The 24,190-nt window shown below is 38.0% G+C and overlaps 3 protein-coding genes, 1 long non-coding RNA gene and 2 pseudogenes across 5 annotated transcripts; 3 read left to right on the forward strand and 3 right to left on the reverse strand.

The window, feature by feature from the left end:
* Positions 1-230: 230 nt before the first annotated feature.
* On the forward strand, positions 231-3,467 carry LOC125193872 (heat shock 70 kDa protein, mitochondrial-like). The gene is made up of 6 exons (XM_048091800.1): positions 231-408; positions 965-1,032; positions 1,129-1,207; positions 1,303-1,869; positions 1,952-2,572; positions 2,693-3,467. The coding sequence occupies exons 1-6, from the start codon at positions 337-339 to the stop codon at positions 3,317-3,319; spliced, it is 2,034 nt and encodes a 677-aa protein (XP_047947757.1). The 5' UTR covers positions 231-336; the 3' UTR covers positions 3,320-3,467.
* A 330-nt stretch (positions 3,468-3,797) lies between these two features.
* LOC125194780 lies at positions 3,798-4,852 on the forward strand (annotated as a pseudogene).
* Positions 4,853-4,926: 74 nt separating this feature from the next.
* LOC125194781 lies at positions 4,927-9,676 on the forward strand (annotated as a pseudogene).
* Positions 9,677-9,749: 73 nt separating this feature from the next.
* LOC125194203 (transcription factor GTE7-like) lies at positions 9,750-12,405 on the reverse strand. Of its 2 annotated transcripts, XR_007171726.1 has the most exons (4): positions 10,637-12,405; positions 10,282-10,555; positions 10,022-10,175; positions 9,750-9,943 (listed from the first exon to the last, which is right to left on the reverse strand). XR_007171726.1 is itself a non-coding variant. In XM_048092288.1 (3 exons), exons 1-3 carry the CDS (start codon positions 12,194-12,196, stop codon positions 10,117-10,119), a joined length of 1,893 nt encoding a protein of 630 aa, XP_047948245.1. In that variant the 5' UTR covers positions 12,197-12,405; the 3' UTR covers positions 9,950-10,116. The 2 variants fall into 2 exon arrangements, 1 of the variants encoding a protein (XP_047948245.1); XM_048092288.1 differs by lacking the exon at positions 9,750-9,943 and having other exon boundaries at positions 9,950-10,175.
* Positions 12,406-16,745: 4,340 nt separating this feature from the next.
* On the reverse strand, positions 16,746-19,409 carry LOC125194205 (transcription factor GTE2-like). Its single transcript, XM_048092289.1, has 4 exons — positions 17,628-19,409; positions 17,287-17,548; positions 17,049-17,188; positions 16,746-16,969 (listed from the first exon to the last, which is right to left on the reverse strand). Exons 1-3 carry the CDS (start codon positions 19,182-19,184, stop codon positions 17,130-17,132), a joined length of 1,878 nt encoding a protein of 625 aa, XP_047948246.1. The 5' UTR covers positions 19,185-19,409; the 3' UTR covers positions 16,746-16,969; positions 17,049-17,129.
* Positions 19,410-22,207: 2,798 nt separating this feature from the next.
* On the reverse strand, positions 22,208-23,330 carry LOC125197203. The gene is made up of 3 exons (XR_007172015.1): positions 23,128-23,330; positions 22,847-22,931; positions 22,208-22,453 (listed from the first exon to the last, which is right to left on the reverse strand). It is a non-coding gene; the product is annotated as an uncharacterized LOC125197203 (long non-coding RNA).
* Positions 23,331-24,190: the final 860 nt, after the last annotated feature.

A 24,190-nucleotide genomic window follows, 5' to 3' on the forward strand; every position in this document is an offset into this window, starting at 1 on the left:
AATAATTTCATATGCCTTAAGCCTAATTAAGTGAGAAGTATTGAACATGTATCCAACACAATGAAATAATTCGATAAACAATAAACATAGGGTTATATATCAAATTATAAAAAGTAATCAAAATTAAATATAAAAAGCGGTTGTAGTTGTATGTCTTGTGGAGCACGAAGGAGGCACTACATACATCTAGAATATTCGACATTTTTTCTATTTATGAATTTCTTTATATTCTAAACCGCAGCCGTTTGTATCCGCCTCTCCACTCCCACAGCTCCTCTTTCATAAACCCTAAACCCTAGCGATACACTCTCAATTTCAATACAGCTTTCCATTTCAATGGCGAGCGCCGTCCTCCGATCTCTCCGTCGCCGTGAAGTTTCCTCCGCCTCTAGCTCTGCTTTCCGAATAGTACGTCTCGCCGATTCTCCGATTTTCTTTTCCCTTTACTCTTAACGTTTGATTCGTTTCTGTGTGATCTGGTGTGAAGTTTTTGTTACTGTCTTAGATCTGGTCTGTAATTCGTTTCTATTGACATGAATCTTGTACAGAATTTTTACTTCGTTTTATGTGATTTACTGGTGATTTTCTGTGAGTTTATATTGTGAATTTCGTGGTTTATTGTCATCTGTTTTGGAATTTCAAACCATCTTTGTGTAGAAACTTTATTATTTATATTTAATCAATTACCCTATTTATTTACTTTGCTATTGTCTTCTTAGATTTTTTTACTGAAATTCAGGGAGGTCCAAGCAGTACTTAATACTATGTCTTACTCTTGTCGACTGTATTGTTTTTTCGATACTATTTGATTAGGAGATTTGAGTAGTCAAACTATTTACTGCTTGGGTGAAAGATCATATTTCTATGGATGCAACACCTTTAAAACTTAGTGTCTGAAGATTATGCTAGTAGCATTAAGAACCTTGTGATCTTTTGCTGCCTACTAATATATTTTGTATTTCAGTTAACTGGAAACACTAAACCATCATGGGCTGTAAGCAACAGCTTGGCAGGTCTTGTAAGGCCGTTCAGGTATATGTCATGTTCATCTTTTGTATATCAGGATATCAGGCAATAGGTCATTGTCTTTTTCTGTTTTTTAATTCAATTCTGTTTATTACTGAACAGTACCAAACCGGCTGGAAATGATGTGATTGGTATTGACTTGGGTACCACAAATTCTTGTGTATCTGTCATGGAGGGAAAGGTGCCAGCATTTTTTCTCAATTGAATTCTGCATCATACTATTTGATCCCAATTGATTACTTACATGTAGTATAAATTGTACAATATTTCTTACAGACTCCAAAAGTTATTGAGAATGCTGAGGGTGCTCGGACAACGCCGTCAGTTGTTGCTTTTAGCCCCAAAGGAGAACTGTTGGTTGGAATACCAGCAAAGAGACAAGCTGTCACCAATCCTACCAACACAGTCTTTGGAACCAAGCGGCTAATTGGTAGACGTTTTGATGACCCTCAGACACAGAAGGAAATGAAGATGGTTCCTTACAAAATTGTCAAGGCTCCTAATGGAGATGCATGGGTTGAGGTCAATGGGCAGCAGTACTCACCAAGTCAAATTGGTGCTTTTGTCCTGACCAAGATGAAGGAAACTGCTGAAGACTACCTTGGGAAGACTGTAACCAAGGCTGTTGTTACCGTTCCGGCTTATTTCAATGACGCACAGCGACAAGCTACCAAGGATGCGGGGAGAATTGCAGGGCTGGATGTGCAACGGATTATTAATGAGCCTACCGCAGCTGCACTCTCTTATGGCTTGAACAATAAAGAAGGCCTTGTTGCAGTTTTTGATCTGGGAGGTGGAACATTTGATGTATCCATTTTGGAGATTTCCAATGGCGTCTTTGAGGTGTGACATACTTGTTAAGCACATTTTTAGTTATTCCTTTCTATGTTTTATGTTGCTGTACTGAACACATGTTTTCATGCAGGTGAAAGCCACTAACGGTGACACATTTTTGGGAGGGGAGGACTTTGACAATGCTTTGTTGGAGTTTTTGGTCAGTGAATTCAAGAGAACGGACAATATTGATCTGTCTAAAGATCGTCTTGCTCTGCAGAGACTAAGGGAGGCAGCTGAGAAGGCAAAGATAGAGCTCTCGTCAACAACTCAGACTGAGATCAGCTTGCCCTTCATCACTGCTGATTCAACTGGTCCAAGGCATCTGAATATCACACTGCCAAGGTCCAAGTTTGAGGCTCTGGTTAACAGCTTGATTGAGAGGACTAGGAATCCTTGCAAGAGTTGCTTGAAGGATGCTGGCATCTCCATTAAGGAAGTTGATGAAGTGCTCCTTGTTGGAGGAATGACCCGTGTTCCCAAGGTTCAGGAAGTAGTAACTGAAATCTTTGGCAAGGCCCCAAGCAAAGGGGTCAATCCAGATGAGGCTGTTGCCATGGGGGCTGCTATTCAAGGTGGCATTCTCCGAGGTGATGTCAAAGAGTTACTTCTCCTTGATGTTACACCGTTGTCTCTAGGTATCGAGACACTTGGAGGAATCTTTACAAGATTGATCAACAGAAATACCACAATTCCTACAAAGAAAAGCCAGGTCAGTAGCTATTAGCATTTTATGATTGTGTATTTTCTGACATAATTGTACTATTTGACTGGAAAATCCTTTTTGTTTCTGGATCAAAATTTTCTGATGCAAGTCTTGTCATTATTTCAGTCATTCTCGACAGCTGCTGACAATCAGACCCAGGTCGGCATCAAAGTGCTTCAAGGAGAGCGTGAGATGGCTACGGATAACAAGCTCCTTGGTGAATTTGAGCTCATGGGTATTCCTCCAGCTCCTAGGGGCATGCCTCAGATCGAAGTCACGTTTGACATCGATGCCAATGGTATCGTGACTGTTTCTGCAAAGGATAAGACCACCGGCAAAGAGCAGCAGATTACAATTAGGTCGTCAGGTGGTCTATCGGAGGATGAGATTGAGAAGATGGTCAAGGAGGCTGAGGTACACGCCCAGAAGGATCAGGAGAGGAAGGCATTGATAGATGTCAGAAACAATGCGGACACCACCATCTACAGCATTGAGAAGTCGTTGAATGAGTACAGGGAGAAGATTCCAAGTGAAGTAGCTACTGAAATTGAGACCGCTGTTGCAGACCTGAGAAGTGCGATGGCCACTGAGAACATAGATGATATCAAGGCTAAGCTTGATTTGGCAAACAAGGCGGTGTCAAAGATTGGACAGCACATGTCGGGCGGCGGTTCAAGTGGTGGTCCCACTGGAGGCTCGGAGGGAGGTGACCAGCAGGCACCTGAGGCAGAATATGAGGAGGTAAAGAAGTAGATGGCTGATGTGGGATTATATAGCCAGTTGAACTGAGTTCAATTTTTTTTTGGAGGATGTATTTACATTACAGTAGTTTGGTTGTAGTTGTTGGATTTCGGAAACTTCCTCGGGCTGAAATGCTGAATTAAGCATCGGTTTTTTTTGACATAATTTGGCGAATATTGATTTGTGCTAAAAATATGCTAGTAGAATAAATTCTATGCCCTCTGGGGATTAAGATTATTTTTCACTGTATTTGATTTGGAGGTGCCATATGTTTGTATTGTCCACGTTTATGCGCTTTGCGTTGATATGCTATGAAAAGTGAATTTCAGAATCAGAGAAATAATAGAACTTTCTTTTTATTTATTAAAGAAATAATCATTGTAGGAAACTATTTTTCTAATTTACATGTTAAAGTAATTAGTTCTAAATGATTAATTATTATGGTTGAAGTGACTAAGCCAATCAAATATTTTAGAAGACTCTCTCAAATATGGAACCTTTGTTAAGTGAGTTTTGTAATACTATATATAATTAAATTGTAATCTTTTTTTTTAAAGATGGTCTAAGGTAAATGAGATTTTTTAATAATATTAATCATTTTAAACTCATATAGGTACTTTATTAGAGTATATGTCCCCTCGTTGAGGATTGAAGTAAGGTGTGGTCTAAATCCGTTATTGGTGCGAATTTGTGTCGGATTATAAAAAATTGGCAAGCCTAAAATTTTACCCCGGTTATTTCATTTTCATATTACCAAATAATCAACAAATATATAAAGATGGTTTGCAAAAAAGCGCTAGAAAATGGCGAAGATATGCAGAAATTGAATGCGGCGGATGTGGAGCCCTCGAGAAAGAAAATGAAAAAGGACAAAAAGAAGAAGGATATCGATGCTGATGCTGCACCGTCATCTTTGAATTCGATGGAGAGGAGGAAACATAGGAAAGGTGAGGCACAAGCGGATTAGTGATGAAAAGCTGGACGTGGAATTGGAAAATGAGAGTGGAGTGTTGCCTAAGTTCCACATTGGGGTGTTTAAGGAACTGTGAGCTGCGGATGCGAGTGTGAGGGAGGCGGCAGCTAAGGTATTGGTTGAGGAGTTGAGGGAAGTTCAGAATGCTTATGATCCCCTTGGAGGATAAGTCAAAATTTGAAGCAGAGAGGGATGATGGGTTGAATAACTGTGCTCCCTCTCTGAGGTATGCTGTGCGGACTGCGGAGGCTTATTCGTGGTGTTTCCTCATCAAGAGAGGTGCGATTTCTTGTTTTGTAACTTTATTATGCATGAGAAAACATCTTCCATATGATTTCTTTTAGCGTCCTTTATATGCTATTGACATCTTGTGATTTCATTGTTTCTTTATTCTATTACAAATTTGATTGGAATTTGGATGCAATGCTTATAGGTTCTGCTCTTTTCTCTACTGTTCTATTGCAGTGTGCAAGACAAGGGTTTTCATTAGGTCTCACAATGGCATAAATTTAGAATCCTTGTTAAAGCTAATTACAACTTTGCTGGAAGTTTCATCTTCCATGGACAGGTGAGTAATGGTCACTTCTCAAATGTAGTCAGCAGCTGAGATATATGTTTTATTTATGAGGAATCCTTTTATCTATAGGAGGTTAAAGACTGCTTATTGGGTCGTTTATTTGCTTATGGAGCTCTTGCAAGATCGGGAAAGCTCACTGAAGAATGGACCGCAGATAATAATAGTGAACTCATAAAAAAATTTACCAAATGTCTTAATGATCTTGTCATGGTTTAGTTGCCTGAGGAAGCACTGCTAAAGCATCTCCTTGAAGCACCAGGGCTACAGGAGTGGTTTGAAGGAGCCACAGAAACTGGAAATCCTGATACATTACTTTTAGCTCTTAAAATACAAGAAAAAGTTTCTATTGACCATAGATTCAGTAAACTGCTGCCTTCCCCCTTTAGCAAAAGTTCCCTTTTTGCTGCTGATTATTTATCCACTATTTCCAGTTGCCTGAAGGTACTACGCATATTAGTTTCCTTATAGATTTTATTACCGGTTAAGTGATATTTTAGTCTTTGCTGATGTATATGTCTGGGATATTGCAGGAATCTACCTTCTGTCAGCCTCGAGTGCATAGTGTATGGCCTGTTTTGGTTAGTTATCTCTTACCTGATGTCGTACAAGATGTTGATTCAGCATCAGGTCTAAAATCAAGTAAGAAGCACAAAAGAAGTCGTAAGTGTAGCTCTACTGATGAAAATATGGAAGAAAATCTGCTATGCTTCTGTGAAACAATAATTGAAGGGTCACTTCTAACCTCATCTCATGATCGCAAAAAGCTAGCATTGGATGTGCTGTTGCTTCTGCTTCCAAATCTTCCTGCTACTTATGTGCATGTTATATAATCATACAAGGTTGTCCTAGGTCTTGTGGACATACTCTCCACAAAAGATTCTTGGCTTTATAAAGTTGCTCAACATTTTCTTAAAGAACTGTCTGAATGGGTAGTGCATGATGACATGAGGAGGGTTGAGGTTATAATGGCTCTGCAGAAACACAGCAATGGAAATCACCAGATCAAAAACAGTGAAAGACCTGATGTCAGATTTCAAAACAGAGTCTGGCTGCATTCTGTTCATTGAAAGCTTGATTACCATGTTTCTTGATGAAGGTCAATCTTCAGAAGAACCTTCAGATCAGAGTCAAACTACTGACAGCAATTCTGTGATCGGATCTATTGAGGATAAAGATCCTACTCGGACACTGGAAAATACTGAATTCCTTAAAAGTTGGGTTGTGGAATCCCTTCCTGCTGTTCAAAAGCATTTGAAGCTTGACCAAGATGCTGCACAATTCCGTGTGCAGAAAGAAGTTCTGAAGTTTCTTGCAGTTGAAGGTCTATTCTCATCATCACTTGGAACTGAAGTAACGTCTTTTGAACTACAAGAAAAGTTCAGGTGGCCAAAATCAGCAATTCCTAGTGCATTGACTCGTACGTGTATCGAACAGCTTCAATTGTTGCTTGCAAATGCACAGAAAGGAGAGGGGCCTCAAGCTGTGGCAAGTTGTGTGGAGGCAAAGGATCTTGGGTCCTATTTTATGCGGTTTCTGGGTATATTATACAACATTCAGTTTCTCTGTCAATGGCTTTGAATAGTGATGATGAAGAAGCATTCAAGAAACTGCAGGCCATGGAAAGTCAACTATCAAAAGAGGTACTCCCTTTGAATGTATGCTATGGCCTACATCCCATAATGATAGTCCCTTGTTCATCTTTTATCTGGTCCAAAATCATAGTTAACTTGTTAAATGTACTATATATTCTCATTTTCTTTAATCCACCCCTGATTGATAATCTTTGAAATTAGCAATCTTTTTTATTTTCTGTGAGTATTATATAGGTCTAGTAGGAAATCTTTTATGTAATGTAACTAATTTAAGTGCAGAAAATACATTTTCAGCGCTCTCAGTTACATAAAATACATATTCGACTAATCCAAGTACATAAAATACAGTTTCATAGTGTGTGAAAGACGGGAATGATCCTTTTGAAATATTCTAAACTAATTTATCATCTATTTATAAGAATTACTATAATTTAACCAATCTTATCTCTAGATTTCTTATATTTGTGATAAGTATTGTTTGCAAATTGCTCATTTATTTTTGACTAATGCCTTGAAATTTGGAGGCCTTGTCGACCTCCACTAAATTATTTTTTACTACTTAAATCTTGGATTTTCTTCACAGGAACGTAATTGTGCATTTGTGCTATCACCACAGACGCAAGTAAGTTTATGCTCTGAGATATTTACTCATCCAACTACTGCTTCAAATCATACTTCGACCTGGAGAGTTCTCCGAAGTTGTCATGTGTTGTAAAAAAGCTTTTATCTCTTCTGATCTCGAGTCCTCTGGAGAAGATGAATGTGAGGGGGATGGTGTGCCTGAACTGATGGATGTACTCAGTCGTCTGCTTCGGTGCGATCTGCTATTGAGCAGGTACCAAATAAACATTTATGTCACTTCCCCGTAGTTGAGTGCTGTAACTTTTTATTTGTCTTTACATCGAATATCTTAATGAAAGATTCCATTAGCTGACTAACTTTGGCATATCTGAGTAGTGGGGTGTTTCTGCAATTGACTGAATAAACTCTAGTGTTATATAGTACTTTATTTGAGCTTTTCAGATATTAATTTTCAAGTAACTGCTATCATCTGCATCGATAGAAATTGTCATGCTTACTGCCTAGAAAGTGATACCCTGGTTTTATTTTCTGATAACTTTTTGCTTTTACTTAATCGCTCTCATCCAGCCTGCATTACTTCATGATGAAAGACTTTGGTGCATTCCCCCATTGCTTATCTATTGTCCTCTCCAGGCCAACTAATTGGTTTTATCTTCTACAGGTTTTCAAATGCTTCTGTAAAACTATAACGGATGATGGGTTACATCGGATGTTGCGAGTTGTCAAAAAGGATTTAAAACCTGCTCGGCACCACAATACAGAGAGTGAAGATGATGATGCTGAAGATGATCTTTTTGGTCTTGAAGAAGCTGAAGAATCTGATGAGGCTGAGACAGGTGAAACTGTAGATAGCGATCAGCAGACAGATGAGTCTTGAGTCAGTGGTTGGGGTTGATGTAGTTACTGCTGAACTCCCTGATGCCTCGGATGATGAATCTGACGAGGGAATGGATGATGATGCAATGTTTCGAATGGATACTTATCTCGCACGAATATTCAGGGAAAAGAAGAACCGAGCAGGAGGAGAAACTGCACATTCTCAGCTTGTCCTCTTTAAGCGCTGTGTCGTTGCTGGAGATTTACCTGCATGAAAATCCAGGCAAGTTGAAATGATATACTCCATTACTTGAATTTTGATCCATTCCTAGATCTCAGCTCCATGCCCTCAGCTTTGTGCTCTTTGATCCATTCTTTAGAGCCTCTGTTAAGACTTAAGATAGATATATAACTTGAATTTTTGTCAGTTTCTTAGTAGTTAGTATTGACATCACGTGAAGGAATTATAATGCTGGATTTACAGCAACTTCTTCTCTGTATTTAATTCTTGAATGATTCTGAATCAGACCTAGTCGTCCTTGGTTATTGTTGATGCAGGTAAACCGCAGGTGATCAAAATATTCTCAAACCTTGCTCAAGCATTCACTAATCCACACACAACAGAAGGAAGCGAGCAGCTTGGTCAGCGCATATGGGGAATTATACAAAAGAAGATATTTAAAGCAAAAGAAGAGTATCCAAAAGGAGAAACAGTGTCAGTTGCTGTACTTGAGCCTCTCCTGGAAAAGTATCTGAAGCTGGCAGCAAAGGCCATCAAAAGAAAAAAATCTGCTTCTAATCCATCTAAGAAGAAACAATCTGCCTCCTTGAGTCGGCACAAAATGATCAATTCACTTGCCCGAAGTTCAACATTTTGGATTTTAAAAATCATTGACGCAAGCAACTTCTCGGAGTCTACAAAGGGTCTGTGATACACTGCAGAATATTTTAGTGGACTACTTTGATAGCAAGAAATCACAAATGAAATGCGAGTTCCTAAAAGAAATATTCAGACGGAGACCATGGATAGGTAAACAGCTATTTGGTTTCCTATTAGAGAAATGCAGTTGCGCCAAATCACAATTTCGGCAAGTTGAAGCTTTGGATTTGGTGACAGAAGTGCTGAAGGCTCACGGTAGTGCTAGTGACAAGGCATCCAAAAAGTTTTTGAAAAGCCACATTTCAAAGATAAGCCATTTGATAAAGCACCTTGAGACGAATATGCCAGAAAAGCAGGCAAGAAGAGCTGCTGTTCATAGATTTTGTTGCAAGGTGTTCCAAATGCTAAACACTTTTTAGTTCAGTTCCAGCTTTGTTGATGATTTGGAAGAAGATGGTTGTGCCGCCTGTCAATCCCAACTCGGTGACATATTTCTTGCTCTCAAGAAACAGCAAGTTTGAGAGAAGGAGAATTAAGTGATAGTACATTTCTTGATCTCAAGAGGGCTGCAAAAGAAAGGCAAGTTTGATTCTCTAAACTAATTAACTTGTGAGATTATTTACTGGATCCACGGAGCTTGCAAATTTACAACATACTAGGACCAACACCAATAGAGTCAGTTTTGCACCTTATGTTTTCTTTTAGGCTTAAATACTTTCTCTCTCTGTCAGTTGCCTTATAATTTTAATTGAGTTTGAGTTTGAGTTTAGTTTTGCTTTATAAGATTGCAACTGTAGTTCTAATATAGCCCTAGTTTTTCTCTCCATATGTTATGTTGCCTCTTAATTTTAGTTGAGCTTTGGCCTTTGAGATTACATAATTGTTATGTGAAACTGACATTGTATATTGTTGTGTTCAGATTTCAGCATCTGGTGTCTCATAAATTTAATTGAATTTGAGTTTAGTTCACTATTTAAATTAAGTAGTATTTGGTTTCTTATGTTGAACAACAAATATGTGAGTTTCCCATGGAAGAGTGTAATCCAACACATTAATCAAACTTTTAAGCTGTAACAAATTACTCCAAACTGACTACAATCTTTTAACAATTACTCCACTAAGCTTAAGCTTATACTTCCCATGGAAGAGTGTAATCCAACACATTAATCTCTTGTCTTCAACCTCGGCATCAACAGCAACAACCTCATTTGCCATTCTGAAAGTCAAATAAAATATTCTTCAGCTATTATACATTACCAAAAATGACAAGTAATCCATTGCAAGAAATACAAACCTCATGAACAAATATGCTAATTTGTGAGAGTAGCCAAAAATGCCCGACCAAAATAGCACTGAATTCTTTTCAGATTTGCGCAAAACGCTATCAAGTCAAGACTGTGCATCATCTGCGTCGGACTCACTACCAGAGGAACTCCCTGAATCAGAATCTGTAAAAAAGCAAGCTCAAACGAATGAACATCTGTTTCTTGTTTCCATTTCCATACTTTCACCCCCAACACAATGTAGAAACGCAAGAAGAATCAGTATCAATACCACTCGAGGATGACGAATCACTACTTGAGCTGCCAGAACTGCTTGAGCAACTGCTAGCATTGCCTCTACCAGCATTCTCCTGCCCAACAATACCATCATTCTCCTGTCCAACAACACCATCATCATTCTCCTGCCCAACAACAACTTCTCTCTCAATCTCAATCTCCACAGCAGGGAAGCTCGCTGCTGGCATATCGTCATCAATATCTACATCTTCTTCATCATTTTCTTTCATCATCTTGCCACAATCATCATTCTTGTCACTCAATGCGCCCTACACAACATTAGCAACAACATGAATAAACCGTGAAAACACCAAAAAAAAGACACAAATCTTGATGCAAATTAAACTTACCACATCAGCAGCATCAGTAACAGGACTGGAGGGAATAGAAACTCCAACAGCTGGATTGTTGCTCATCATCAACGCTTGCCGCTTTGTCTTGCTAACCATCTTCTTCCAATTGGTCACAAATCGATCAAGTTCCCACAGCGTATCAGTATCAAGAGCCTCAATATCAAGCTCAATTTCATCGCCATCCTGTGCCAAATGCTCATCCCTCTTCCTGATTATCTGTACAAGTTGAGGCATCTTCTCTTGGGGTAAATTCTGCAACCCAAATCCAAGTTTCTGCTTCTCGTCCATACTCATCTCTCTCTTATTAACATCCTTAGCTCTTGGCTTTGGCTGTTTCGGTGTCACTACTCTTCCAGGTTTCTGCTCCTTCACCGCGGGTAGAGGAGGAGCCCTCACTGGCGAGGGAGGTAATGGCTCCGGTGCTAATGGTTGAAGATTCATCGGCGGTGTTGAAGCAGTTGAATGGTCTTGCATTCTATCAGACTTCTTCATAACATGGGAAACAGGAACATATCCGCCTTTCTTCTTCGACTTCTTTGCAGCCAGAGCCTGACAACCATTACTGTTCCAAGAGCTGCCCTGCAACTCCTCAACCTCCCGGAACGGCAAATCATTGTTGATTTTGAACTCATGAGGCTCATTCTTGGGCAGCTTTTTGAAATCGTGGGGCTCATTCTTGGGCAGCTTATCGAGCACGCTGTTGAACTTCTCCTGTACCGGCCTGAACATCTCCTCGAACCGTGCCAGAATTTCCTCCGTCATGCCATGAACGGGATCCGTCTTAGGATTGTAGAGCAACGCATTGTTAAAAGTCAGCCTGACATCAGCTGCGAATTCTACCGGCGTCCGATAGAAATTCTTCGCCAGATTCGCTTTCACGGTGCCGAGATCCATTGGATGCTTCACAATCAGATGATAATCGACAAGCCCAAAAGCCACTGCATCCACCGGATCTTTGAAAACATAGCCGAATTTGCCTTTGATCAATTTAGTCACAATCTTTTCGCATTCTTTCAGCAAATCCCCAAAATTCACCGTCTCCAAGCTGCCATTTTCATATCCATCGTTCAATCTCTTAGGAATGGATCCAATCGCAGGGCCGGGACGTTTACTGCCACTACATTTCTTTGATTTCGGCTGACATCTAGGGGTTTCACCAATGTTGAACCGACCAAAATCAATCCGATCACGCAAATCACGGATTTGACCGAGTTCGGCAGAGAGGCGTTTCCGGAGCTCCAGAAGCTCTGATTTCGTGTACGTCGTGACATTGAAGGTCAAATAGCCACCGTAATTCCCCGCGTTCCCAGCCGCAGGCGTCTGGTTGAAAGAATATGCATCATCTGACGCCGTCTGCGCGACGGCCGGCGAAGCGACGTTGTTGCTGATGCTGCGGTAGCGACCGGCGGCACCATTCGCTGGAGATGGGTGGAATTGCTTCTGCTTCTTCTTAGGGTTAGGGTGAGGGTTTGGATTTAGGTGGGGATTCGCGTATTGCGTCTTTCCCATGTGGGCCCAGCTCGACTCATTCTGGCTCCCTAAAACAGCGGACGCCATGAATCACACCGTCGGCAGCGCTCAGCTCTGTTGAGCCTCCGGCAGCGATTCCCCCCAAAAATCATGTATTGAATAGCCGGAACCTTCCGCTGAATCCCCTCGCCAGCTCGGAGCTCAATTAAATTGAGAAATGGGCTAGAATTTGGGTGAAAACAAAAAATGATGCTATACTCGACTCTAATTTCACAAAGTTGAGGAGATATTAGGGTTTGAGCGAAGAAATCCGATGGAGAGGGCGTCCTTCTTAAAGGCGATGAGATCTGCCCGATTATATTTCGGGCAGAATCGCAGCCGTCAATAATCCAGGTGACGGCAATCTAACGGCAACAGTGGATTTGAAAGTTGACCGGGACATCTGTCATGGACGGCCGCGATTGGGCTGTTGGAACACGTGGCGGATGAGAAGCCGTTAGGTTTGAGTTTAAATGGGTCGGGTTAAAGGGTTCTGTGGGCCCTCTAGAAGTGGTGACATGGCAATGAAGAAAATTCGCTTTGGCATGTGACGTGTCAGGGGATCTCGCCACGAGCAGAGGGTGAAAAAGGCCGACGAAATCACTAAAATTCCTGCAATTAATGGAGGTTGCCTTTTTCCACAGGTGTTGATTTTTTGTAATTTTAATTTTGATTTTTAATTTCTTTAATTCTAAACTTCTAATACCCTATTCGTTTGTAGGTGAACTATTTTCTTTTTTTAGAATATATCATTCTAAATTATATCTTTCTAAAAAATAAAAATATCACTCTCTTATTTTTTCTTTCTTTATATTTTATTCTCTTCACTTAACTCAAAACACAACATTTGATAAGATTCTACTCCCTCCGTCCTAACTTAATTGTCACTCTTTTTTCTAATTCGGTCCGTCCCAACTTAATTTGTCATATTTCACTTTTACTATAAATGATAAATAGATCGCATATTCCATTAACTTACTTCACTCACATTTTATTATATAATTAATATAAAAAAATGAGTCACTTACTAACTTTTCCAACCAACTTTTCTTTATATTTCTTACCACTCATGTCTATTTCAAAAATGACAATTAAATTAAGACGGAGGAATGATTGGAATAAAAATGCTTCTATTAAAATGAGAGCTATGGAACTTTTGAATTCTAGTTATAATTATTTTGGTCCCCACCTGACATGTAACTAGTTTTGGTATTAATTGTTTTCTACAATATGGACCCTTTCTAAAAGCATTATCATTTGATTTGGTTAGGATTTAAATAAAATTTATTCTTTCCCAACATTACGTTGAAAATGGTTGGTACGAGAGAATGGATTTTTTTTCCCCAATATTTATTCGGTTGTTGCTCAAAACTAAGATAAGAATACAACTAAAATTACACATTTTCTAATTAAAAATATTCATTATTCGCTCTTTTACTTTATCATTTTCCACTTTAACTATTTATTATGATATTTATAAAACAGGTGTGCAAAAATGACCGGGACTACTAAAGTAGGACGGAGAGAATATTTTCTTATAAAAAAGGAAATAAGTCATTTTAGGTGGGACATTACAGCCTAAAAAGTAACATGACTCGTTGATGGTGGGCCCATCCACGAAAAAAGTAGCATGAATTTTAATGAGAAATTGATAAAATAATAGGGAGAAAAAGTAGATTAAGTAGGATAGAGAAAGTGAGGAGAAAAATTAAAAGAAAAAAGGAGAGAATTGGATAAAGTAAAGAAAATTTTTATTTTTGAAATGAGACTATTTTTCGTGGATAACCAAAATGATAAATTGAGACTATTTTTCGTGGACGGAGAGAATAATAAATTGTGAGTCAGATGAGTTAGAGTTATACATAGTCCACTACCAAAAGTAATACTAAAAAGTAAAGATGCCAATTGATCGTTGGATGGACGAAAAAAAAATATGTGAGAGAGATTTTTTTTTTTTTCAAAAAAATGAATGTGACATCTTTTATGGAACAAAATAAAAAGAAAAGTGTGACGTCTACTTTGAGACGAAGGAAATACAATAATATTACAATATTTTAAAATTGTTAAAGAATCTAAATGTAGCTTAAATTTTTCATTAGATTTTTTTTTTCTTCGCATTCATCGCCATTAACCATAGATTCTCCACCTCTTCGAGATATGACGAAAATTGTTTGAAACATCTCCATATGTATGTGGTGTGGATGAGAATTGACATTGATGTATCAATCATCTATGTATCCATTCGAACCATAAAGAATCAATGATGGGACGGCAAATTCCTTTGAATTATAATAATTAAATGCTTTAGGTGGAATATGGATTTAATGTTGAGAATTTTGCTTAAAAGTCAAACTTTGTGTTCCAATCGATAATTGTCGTTTGAATAGACTTATATAGTCGTTCGTTGTAATAGATTATTGTATGATTAGGCTGTGTTGTTGAGAATTTTGCTTAAAAGTCAAACTTTGTGTTCCAATCGATAATTGTCGTTTGAATAGACTTATATAGTCGTTCGTTGTAATAGATTATTGTATGATTAGGCTGTGTTTGGTGGCTATATTTCGCCTAGTTAAAAAAGTAATCTGGGTTTATTTGTATGTTTGGTAGTTATATTACCAAACATAGTAGCCCGTGTTTTGTATTCCGGCTCGCACAAGCCCAACTAAAATGCTATGTTTTAATCAGATTTGTAACTACCCAAAATTGTAGGTTATTTATCATGGAAACCTAGTTTATTTAACAAAATACAATTATACCCATCAAAATGTCTATAAAAGCTCCCTACGCAATGATCCCTATAAAAGTTCCTCAGTTTCTTTCATCTTAATTATATCAGTGGAATAAGCACTTCATTTCAATCTTGTATCAGCTAAAAAAAAAAACCATCACTTTCCATGGCTCTCAACATTCCTCCACAAGAATCCTTCTCTTACAAATCACCTTGGACCCCTAAAATTGATGGGGTGTTGTTGAGCACTGTTTTATGGATGAAATATGAAATCTTTTCTAATATTTCAATTTTTACTGCCAAAAAATGTCTTTAATTAAGAATGAATCTCACAAATTTATGTCTTCTGATGTCTTCAATTAATAATGAATATCATAAATTATATGAACAGAACGAGTAGTAGAAGTATTTGGAATCAAAAGCAAATCAAAACACTTCATAGATGATTAAATCAAAATGACAATATCCAAAGTGCTAAAACAGAACGAACTCAAACAAAAAAAGGCGGCAAAAAACAGACACTTAGTAAAAAGAACTCAAAAGCAAAGAACTTGTGGTGATAATCTGGGGAGCGGCTGTCTCATTTTATAGGAATTATTAGGCTAACATGAGGATAGTTTAGTAATTAAATTAAATTAATGAGGATAATTTTGGCAATCAACATTTTAATCCTTGCCTGTGACTTATTGTACCGAACACTACAATAAATTAGCTCAAAATTATCTTAATCTACCAAACACCCAATATATGTAAATTAACTAATCAAAACTATGATTACTATCGTATGGTATTATGTCTAGTCGAAACATGACATAGCTATCAAACGAACCCTTAATATACAATTTTCTATTACCGGTTAATCGAATCAAAATTTGTCGGTCACCAAGAAATCAATAAACTAATTTGTTGGAAGATTGCATAAGCTCATATAATGAGAATTTTATTTTCTTTTTGGGGAAATCATTTTGACCGATTAAAGTTGAGCCAAAGATTACCATAAATATTTGAATTTTTGAGATTATTTTTAAACTATGCTTATAACATGATATCTTATTTTTTCAAGAACGCCCACGCCATTTTAAGAATAACAATTCTTGTTAGTTACTCCCTCCGTTTCTTCATAGTTGAGTCATTTTTCTATTTCGTGAAGTTTCTTCATAGTTGAGTAATTTCTATTTATGGTAACTTTTTTCTATTTCTTACTTTACTCTCTCTTACTTTATTCTCTCTACTTTATTCACTTTATACTTTATTCTCTCTACCTTTTCATCTCTCTTACTTCTTTATCTATTTATTTAACACACCCAACATTCATTTCTAAAATTCCGTGCCGAAAAAGTTCCGCCTCAACTATGAAGAAACGGAGGGAGTATATTTTTGTTCCGACCCTTTACCTTCTGTTCTATATTCATTGATTCTGTGTAACAAATCTATCGTCCTCCTCCAAGCTAAATAGGAGTACTTGGCTTTATCTTCTAAGTACAGTTTTTCAGATGATCTTTTTGGTCTTGAAGACAGGTGAAAGCGATCAGCAGACAGATGAGTCTGATGCAATTACTGGTGATGAATCTGATGTAATATGCAGTGGTTCGTCTTTCGTTATTGTTAATGCAGGTGTTCAAAATATCCTCAACCTTGCTCAGGACTAATATTTAAAAGCCAAAGAGTCAGATCATTTCACTTGCCCAAGTTCAACATTTTGGATTTGCCAAAGAGTCAGATCATTTCACTTGCCCAAGTTCAACATTTTGGATTTTGAAATTCATAACTGAGCTACAAAGGTTTTGCGATATAAATTGTGTTTGGCTTCTTATGAATAATTTTAATAGTGCGTCTTGTCTCACAAATGAGTTTAGTATCTTTTAAATCTGTGGCGAACAAATAGGCTTTTTTCACTAGGTAGAAATTCCCACCATTCCTGGGGAAGAAGAAAACTGTACTACTACAAATTAACCTATCTAAAGTCTACACTATCTACTTTTCTTCATCTAAGCTTTAAGCTGACACTTCTCATGGAAGAGAGTTAATTCAATAGATTTAATCTATTTTCTTCATCCCCGGCATCTACAACAACCTCCTCCTCATTTCTCATCCTGCAAAGTCAAACCAAATATTCTTCAGCTCTTGCACATTATTGACAAGAACAAGAAAGCCGCAGCAAGAAATACAAACCTACTAATTTGTGACAGCACCCAAATGCCGGAAAGAAGTAGCACTGAAATCATTTCAGACTTGCTCATAGCAGTTGTCAAGTCAAGATTGTGCATCATCTGCATCGGACTCACTACTAGAGGAACTCCCTGAATCAGAATCTGTAAAAAGCAAGCTCAAACGAATGAACATCTGTTTCTGTTTCCATACTCCCACCCTCAACACAATGTAGAAACGCAAGAAGAATCAGTTTCAATACCACTCGAGGATGACGAATCGCTACTTGAGCTGCCAGAACTGCTCGAGCTAATGCTGGCATTGCCTCTACCATCATTCTTCTGTCCAACAACACCATCATTTTCCTGCACAACAACACCACCCTCATTCTCCTGCCCAACAACATCTTTCTCAATCTCAATCTCCACAGGAGGGAAACTAGCTGTTGGCATATCGTCATCAATATCTACATCTTCTTCATCATTCTCCTTCATCTTCTTGCCATTCTTGTCACTCAATGCACCCTACACAACATTACCAACAACATGAATAAACAGCAAAAATATCATAAAAAAGACAAATCTTGATGCAAATTAAACTTACCACATCAGCATCGGTAACAGGACTGGAGGGAATAGAAACTACATCAGCTGGATTGTTGTTCATTATCAACGTTTGCCGCTTTGTCTTGCTCACCATCTTCCTCCAATTGGTCACAAACCGATCAAGTTCCCACAGCGTCTCTGTATCAAGAGCCTCTATATCAAGCTCTATTTCATCGCCATCCTGTGCCAAATGCTCATTCCTCTTCCTGATTATCTGTACAAGTTGAGGCATCTTTTCTTGGGGCAAATTCTGCAACCCAAATCCAAGTTTCTGCTTCTCGTCCATACTCATATCTCTCTTATTAAGATCCTTAGCTCTTGGCTTTGGATGCTTCGAGGTCACTACTCTTCCAGCTTTATGTTCCTTAGCCGCAGACAGAGGAGGAGCTCTCACTGGAGAAGGAGATAATGGCTCCGGAGCTAATGGCTGCAGATTCATCAGCGGTGGAGGCGGATTAGAAGGCGTTGAAGCAGTAGAATGGGCTTGCATTGATGTATGCATTCTATCAGACTTCTTCGGAACATGGGAAACAGGAACCTGTCCACCTTTCGCCTTCGACTTCTTTCCAGCCAGAGCCAGACAACCATTACTGTTCCAAGAGCTGCCCTGCAATTCCTCAAACTCCCGGAAAGGCAAGTCAGTGTGGATTTTAAACTCGTGCGGCTCCTTCTCACGCCGCTGCTCGAGCACGCTGTTGAACTTATCCTGAACAGGCTTAAACATCTCCTCGAACCGCGCCTGAATTTCCTCCGTCATGCCATGAACGGGATCCGTCTTAGGATTGTAGAGCAACGCATTGTTAAAAGTCAGCCTGACATCAGCTGCGAATTCTACAGGTGTCCGATACAAATTCTTCGCCAGATTCGCCTTAACGGTGCCAAGATCCATTGGATGCTTCACAATCAGATGATAATCGACAAGCTTTAAAGCCCTTGCATCCACCGGATCTTTGAAAACAAAGCCGAATTTGCTTTTAATCAATTTAGTCACAATCTTTTCGCATTCTTTTAATAAATCCCCAAAATTAACCATCTCCAAGCTGCCATTTTCATATCCATCGCCCAATCTCTTGGGAGCGGATCCAATCGCAGGTCCGGGACGTTTACTGCCACTATATTTCTTTGATTTCGGCTGATATCTAGGGGTTTCCCCAATGTTGAACTGGCCAAAATCAATCCGATCACGCAAATCACGGATCTGATCAAGTTCGGCAGAGAGGCGTTTCCGGAGCTCCAGAAGCTCTGATTTCGTGTACGTCGCAACATTGAAGGTCATATAGCCACCGTAATTCCCCGCGTTACCAGCCGCAGGCGTCTGGTTGAAAGAATATGCATCATCTGACGCCGTCTGCGTGACGGCCGGCGAATCGACGTTATTGTTGCTGATACTGCGGTAGCGACCGGCGGCGCCATTCGCTGGAGACGGGTTGAATTGCTTCTGCTTCTTCTTAGGGTTAGGGTGAGGGTTTGGATTTAGGTGGGGATTCGCGTACTGCGTCTTTCCCATGTGGGCCCAGCTCGATTCATTCTGGCTCGCTAAAACAGCGGACACCATGAATTGCACCGTCGGCAGCGCTCAGCTCTGTTGAGCCTCCGGCAGCAATTCCCCTCAAAAATCATGTATGGAATAGCCGGAATCTTCCGTTATACCCCCTCGCCGAACGATCTGCGGCAGCTCAGAGCTCAATTAAATTGAAAAATGGGCTAGAATTTGGGGGAGAACAAAATAGGCAAAAGATATTATACTGCACACCAATTTCACGAGGTTGGAGAGAGATTAGGGTTTGAGCGATGAAATCAGATGGAGAGAGCGTGCTTCTTAAAGGCGATGAGATCTGCCCGCTCATATTTTGGGCAGCATCGCAGCCGTTGATTTCCAGGTGACTGAAATCTAACGGCAATAGTTGATTTGTCTGCTCGCTGAGAGTTGACCGAGACTTATTTCACGGACGGCCAAGATGGGGCTGTTGGAACACGTGGCGGATGTAAAGGGCGTTCGGGTTTGAGGTGAAATGGGTCGGGTTACAGGGTTTGTGTGGGGTCCTATGGTAGTGGTGACGTGGTTATTAAGAAAACTCGCTTTGGGACGTGACGTGTCCGGTGTATCTCGCCACGAGAACAGGACTTTTTATTGAATCACCAAAATGCCATAGCTTTTATTGGAGATGCCTTTTTCTACATTGTCTTTGTCTTTTTATTTTTATTGTTATTTTTATTTTATAATTGTTACTTTTATTATATAGGATTTATTTTTTCTTATTTAAATTTTATCTATTTTTAGTAGTTTATTCTCTCAAATTTTATATTCATTACTTAATTTAATAAAAAAACATTTTCTTAAATCTTATACTACTAAGTACTTTATATAAATCAATTAATTATAACATGACTAAGTACGTACTTTGAATGGCAGTCCTATATATAATTAATTTGGTCCCCACCTAACATATACTCCCTCCGTCCCAGATAATTCGTCCCAGTATTTCATTTTGGTCCGTCCAACATAATTTGTCCCACTTCACTTTTACCATTTTTGGTAGTGGACCCCATATTCCACTAACTCATTCCTACTCACATTTTATTATAAAACTAATACTTTAAAAGTAGGACCCACATCCCACCAACTTTTTCAACTCACTTTCCATTAGATTTCTTAAAATCCGTGTCCGATCAAAGTGGGACGAATTATCCGGAACGGAGGGAGTAACTAGTTTTGGTATTCGTATATTTTTTCTGTCCATAAAAAATAATCATGTTTGTGAACGTTATGACTTATGAGTTTTAATGAAAAATTGATCAAATAAAATAGGAAGAGAAAAAATAGGTAAAGTTAAAAAGATGGAGAAAAAGTAAGTAAAATATGAAAGAGAGTCGAAAAAATGGGTAAACTATGAAAGAAAAACTTTACATTTTAAAAAATGTGACTAATTGTGGACATTTTAAAATGAGAAAATTTGGCTATTTTTTGTGGACAAAGATAATATTATTTTCTTAGAAAAGGACCTCATCTAAAAGCATCATGATTTGAATCGTTTACGATTTAAATAAGATTTCATTCTTCCTGAGCAATATGTTGGAAGTTGTTGGTAGGATAGTCTATGGAATTTTTGTTTAATAATTATTCGGTTGTTGCTCAAAAGTAAGATAAGAATACAAGTAATAATAATGTAATTACAAAGAGGAGAATTTGAAACATAAGTTTGTGTAGCGCCGCCTCATAAAACATTGAGGAGTTGTGGCGTCACGTTCGGCGAAGACGAAAGTAACAAAGTGACCATTGATTTTGTGGTGATTGTATTCAACTTTATTGACGTGAAACGCGATGAACAACAAGCCTTCATCCACGGAGAAGATGAACTAGCTTATTTACTAACACTCCAAGAACAAAGATACAGATGGACCGAAGCACCATACTTCACTCTCTCGGTTGAAAGCTGAATGTAGAATTTGATCTCACAAAGAAAGTGTGTGTGTTGTGTAACTGATTAGCATCTCTGCTCACAGCTTCTCCCAAGCCATTGCTCACTCCCAACCGTTTCTAACTAACTTCTCATCCCTTAGTTGCAGTTAGGTCCCTCAACTTTATTACTTGTTCAATTGCTCCCACAATATCCAACAATTCACATTTGTTTATCTGCCTCTTCGAGATATATACAATGTCTCCATATTCATATCATGGCACAAATTTTTGGAGTGACAATGATATCTAGCAGCTATTTATGTTGATTCTTTGTTTGATTTTTGTTTTCTTTCTGGATTTTGATTCTAGATAAATTGTTATGGTATTTATGAATTATGACAGGGGAAGAAGAATCGTGTGATTTTGTGCATACTTTTGAGTATGTTTAGTGTGTGATTGAATATGAGCATGGTAGTTTTCGTACTTAGTTGGACATTATACTTACACACAATATTCAAATTCAATTAATAGTACATGTTTAGAAAATTATTCATACGTTTGTGTTAAAATGACAACACCTCTTAAAGTGACACCGTGACATCACATATACAACAATATTATAAACGCTACACATCAATATTATAGACGCTACACAGCAATCTATAGATTGATGTATAGCGTGTTGGATATTGCTGGCCGAGAAAAATTGTTGTATAGTGTATAAAATATTGATGGCCGTCTTTTTTAGGTTTTTTTTTTGCCACGTAGCAGCTTATTATTTGTCCACGTGTACAAATGATTGGCTATGAATGGTGGTATAGTGTTATTTTAAGAGGTGGTGGCACCCTAACACTCCCCTTATTTATATTATTCAAAAACTAAAAACTGTGGCAAACTATTATGGGCGCACTCCGTGAAATGTTTTGAACATGACATGCTTTGTTGGTATGCGCAGTACACAATGCGCTCTATGAAATGTTGGATGTCATATGATAATCCTAAATCCACATCTCTTATGTCGATTTTTAAAAAATGTACATATAATAAACGTTCAAAGCACTAATAAAACAATAGTTGTAAATTAGTGATGCACTTTTTATTATCATTAACTAATAACAATAGCATGCAAGTGGATAGTATAATTATGGTATAGGTAATGGGAGTATTGTATCCACACATACTGCAATGTAAATTTCGAATACAATTGACTGCCGAATATGGGTTTGGTGTTTATACTAAACAATAACTGAAACAAAAGAAAATAAAAATAATACATAAAGAATGAGGTTTAATCCGACAAAGAAAAGAGCTCTAGAATACATTAACATTGTAGTCATATAAAAAAGATTAATGATTACACACAACAACAGCAGAGCAATTCGCAGCATCCATCCATCAAGCAGAAGAAACACATAGTCGCAAGGCTGCACCACACAAACATACCACCATCATCCGAATGAAGTAAAGATCGATGCAAGAATAAGGACGAATTAAAACAACAATCCTTTATGTATAGAGCGTTGTGTGAAATAGAGCAGAAGTGATCTACCTATAAGCCTATAATAAAACAACAATCCTTTATCCTTATATTCTAGTATTTCATTCTTAATTTTCTCCGTTTGAATTCGTATTAAATATTAATCAAATTATTCAAGATACAGAGACATCAAATAAAATCATCATACTTACAAAAAGGAGAAGAATGGAATTACATTGTGAAAAGTTACACATAAATTACAAGAAACATATATATCAAAATAATGACTAATAAAAAGAAATAACAACCAGTTTGCACTCTAACAAGTCAAAATACATACCACCATTCCAAGATTCCGGTGCCCCTCCTCTGAGGCTGCGACGCATACTGAGGCGGCGCCACCACCGGTGGTCCCTGGTAGTCTCCTGTACACAAATCAAAACCAAATCATAACTATCTAAGACGAAAAAAAAAATACTACTCAGAACAAACCGAAAATGTATGGATTTAGTTTACTCCAGCGTAGTATTTATGTGCGAAGAAGAAAAGCATAAAACAGACAAAAAATATTTTACAAACTCAAATCCAAGTAAGAATCTAAAGAGAGCATAAAGAAATTACCTTGAGCAGGATTAGCATATTTTGGTGGTTCACTCATCTCTAACTAGCACAACAAATTCAATCAACTCAATGTAACAAAAGAAGCAGGGATAATGAATCAAATATGTGTGTGTATAATAGGAGAGAATAATGAATCAAATTCTTTTCTGGGCTGATATTTGTAGTGAGGATGTGATGAAAGAGCTCTCAAAGGTTAGTTACCATAATGAAATTTAAATCATGTGGGCTATATCTTGTTTCTGATTTAATAAATGTACCATCCCACAGTTACACTTCTTACCCATATATGTGGGCCCTACCATGTGCCATTCTTTAAGTTTAGATCATCTTCCGATCGGAGACTTAGCCCAAGGGATAGACTTTTCAAATTTGGCATCCTAAATTGAAGATGATCGATTTATCTTATGATTCTTATTCAAGATGGAGATGGAGACAATTGAACACATCATGTGTTGCAACAAAATTTTCAGTAAACTTACTTACCGAGTAATCTGAAGGCTTATTCTTTTTTATTTTTTCTTTTTCTTTTTTTAAAAAAAAATCTTGGTTGAGATATCTTTTTGTAAAATTAATAAGAATAAGTGGATTTTCATGTTTTATGGAGTATTATCTCATGGTCCATCTCTGATATTCATAACAAAGTAGTGTTTCGAGACATTGAGATTGATCGAAACGGGAAATAGAAACAAACTCTTATGTATCATACTAGTACGTGGATTAGAGGTTGGTGTCTGAATTTTCTTTTTGCCTTAGATCGAATAATTGATACCTTAAGGATGGTAAGAGGTGGTTGGAATCCCGTACACCTTGATCATATATCAGTTATTGTCATCTTATCCGTGTCCCTAATCTCTCTTTTTTTTAATAGTATTAGGCTCGACTTCACCTCTTTTATGAAACTACAGATGACTATAAAATGAATTGAAAGCAAACATTTTTGTTAACATTCTATATACTAGTTTCTTTAGTTTTCCTACCTATTTCCCTTTATTTGGGCCCTGATACAGTATATGAATTGGTCTTAAATTATGGAACATTTTCATCTAATACCTCAAGGGCCTTA

The sequence above is a fragment of the Salvia hispanica genome, chromosome 6, assembly GCF_023119035.1.
Source record: "Salvia hispanica cultivar TCC Black 2014 chromosome 6, UniMelb_Shisp_WGS_1.0, whole genome shotgun sequence".
NCBI classification, from domain to species: Eukaryota; Viridiplantae; Streptophyta; class Magnoliopsida; order Lamiales; family Lamiaceae; genus Salvia; species Salvia hispanica.